Source organism: Procambarus clarkii, chromosome 6 (genome assembly GCF_040958095.1).
Source record: "Procambarus clarkii isolate CNS0578487 chromosome 6, FALCON_Pclarkii_2.0, whole genome shotgun sequence".
Lineage (NCBI taxonomy): Eukaryota > Metazoa > Arthropoda > Malacostraca > Decapoda > Cambaridae > Procambarus > Procambarus clarkii.
Genome location: NC_091155.1, coordinates 24296933 through 24298671, shown reverse-complemented (window position 1 = coordinate 24298671; position 1739 = coordinate 24296933). Strand labels below are relative to the sequence as shown.

General features: G+C 44.0%; 1 protein-coding gene across 1 annotated transcript in view; it reads right to left on the bottom strand.

Annotated features, from left to right (window-relative positions):
* Positions 1-918: 918 nt before the first annotated feature.
* LOC138355589 (glycine receptor subunit beta-type 4-like) overlaps positions 919-1739 on the bottom strand; it is a 7371-nt gene continuing 6550 nt past the window's right edge. Inside the window, exon 2 of the mRNA XM_069310900.1 lies at positions 919-1652. Coding sequence (XP_069167001.1) covers positions 919-1652 — 734 coding nt within the window. The remainder of the gene's footprint in view (positions 1653-1739) is intronic.

Genomic DNA, 1739 nt, shown 5'->3' with positions numbered 1-1739 from the left:
ATATAAATTTCCAGGCGCATAGACAAGAGTAATAATATATATATATGTGTACTTTATGTAACGTAAGGCAACATTCATAAAGTAATAGGGTGAAGAAGACCCCGCCTGTAGTCTCGATATTTTTAGTGTTGGCCAATGGGCCTATTAACCTCTGCAGAGTTACTAAGAGAACCAAAGCAGCTTAATGACCTACTAGCAATACGAGCTAGTCACACGAGACAAACTAGTACTTGTCTTGTAATGAAGTCACATCAGAGTGTATTATATTCAACCCCAGCCATCAACCCCAGCCATCAACCCCAGCCATCAACCGTAGCCATCAACCGTAGCCATCAACCGTAGCCATAAACCCCAGCCATTAACCCCAGCCATCATCCCCAGCTATCAACCCCAGCTATCAACCCCCAGCCATCAACCCCAGCCATCATCCCCAGCTATCAACCCCAGCTATCAACCCCCAGCCATCAACCCCAGTCATCAATCCCAGCCATCAGTCAATTTGTTGAGTCTACTCGTGTCCTTCCAAAACTTTACTTATATCTATAATTTCGAATTAAAATAAATTTGTTTAAAATATTTATAATTTGCAACATTGTATGAGCTCCATTCAAATTTTATTTCATCATGCTTGCTTTTTTTAAATATTTTTTACCCTAGATCTAGATGTTGTAAGTCAATTCATAGTGTTCATTCAGCTCGAAATTACCTTATTTATGTAAGTTGTTACAAGTAAAGTTTTACTTACTGGTGCTCTGTATACATAAGTGAATACATGTTAAGTTTAATGAGTTTGATTTATACATTTCCCGGCGCACCTTCAAGAGTAATAATGCTATTAAATAACTACTGAACCTTCTTGACATGATCATATATTCAAGCTCCTTTCAGACCAGTTTTGGACTTGGTATACGGAGGTGATCAGAATGCATCAGCAGCGAACATGATATAAGTGAGCACTATGCAAAAGAAGGTGCTGAACAAGGCAATAATTGCGCAGATATTAAACCGTAAGGCCATACATCTTCTCATTTCTTCTTGGCGCCGAAGAATCGCCAGTTCCTTCGACCTGATGACGCCAACGACACTGACTTTCCTGTTAAGAAGAGCATGGACGATCGTGTTGATAACCACTGCGCTGAAGCAGAGGGCCACGAGGGAGGTATACCAGACGTCTAGGAGTTTGAAGTAGGGCGTCTTGACAGAGGCTCCACTGGCCTGAGTAAAGAGAGCCGCCAGGACTACCAGTACCGTTAAGGATACCATGATGCGCTCGTTGAAGTTGTTCAGGGGAAAGAACAACGTCGTTAGGGAGATGAGGAAGACGATGGCGCTGGGAACGAAGCTGTTGAGGACATGGTAGTCGTACAGACTTTTCAGGTGGAGCTTCAACACGATGTTCTCCTCGTCGTTGTCGTAGGTTATGTCCAGCAGCTTGTATTCCAGGAGATCGTGGGTTCCGTTGTATTCGACGGTGTTGCTGCTGGACACTGACTGAAACACCATGGTGGGTTGGCCACCATTGAGCACATAGAAGGTCCCAGGACACACGTGGGACCCAAAGGGGTAGCGGTGGAGCTTGAAGTTGCACGGGATGGTCATCCGGAACTTCATTTCATACTTGAGAGGCTGCTCCCACCCGTCAAAGTACTGACCTGATGGATGTAAGGAATCTTTCAATAATAAGTGTCATTAGATTGAGAAGCAGGTAGGAAAAAGCCTCAGGAGCAACGGAGGGAGGG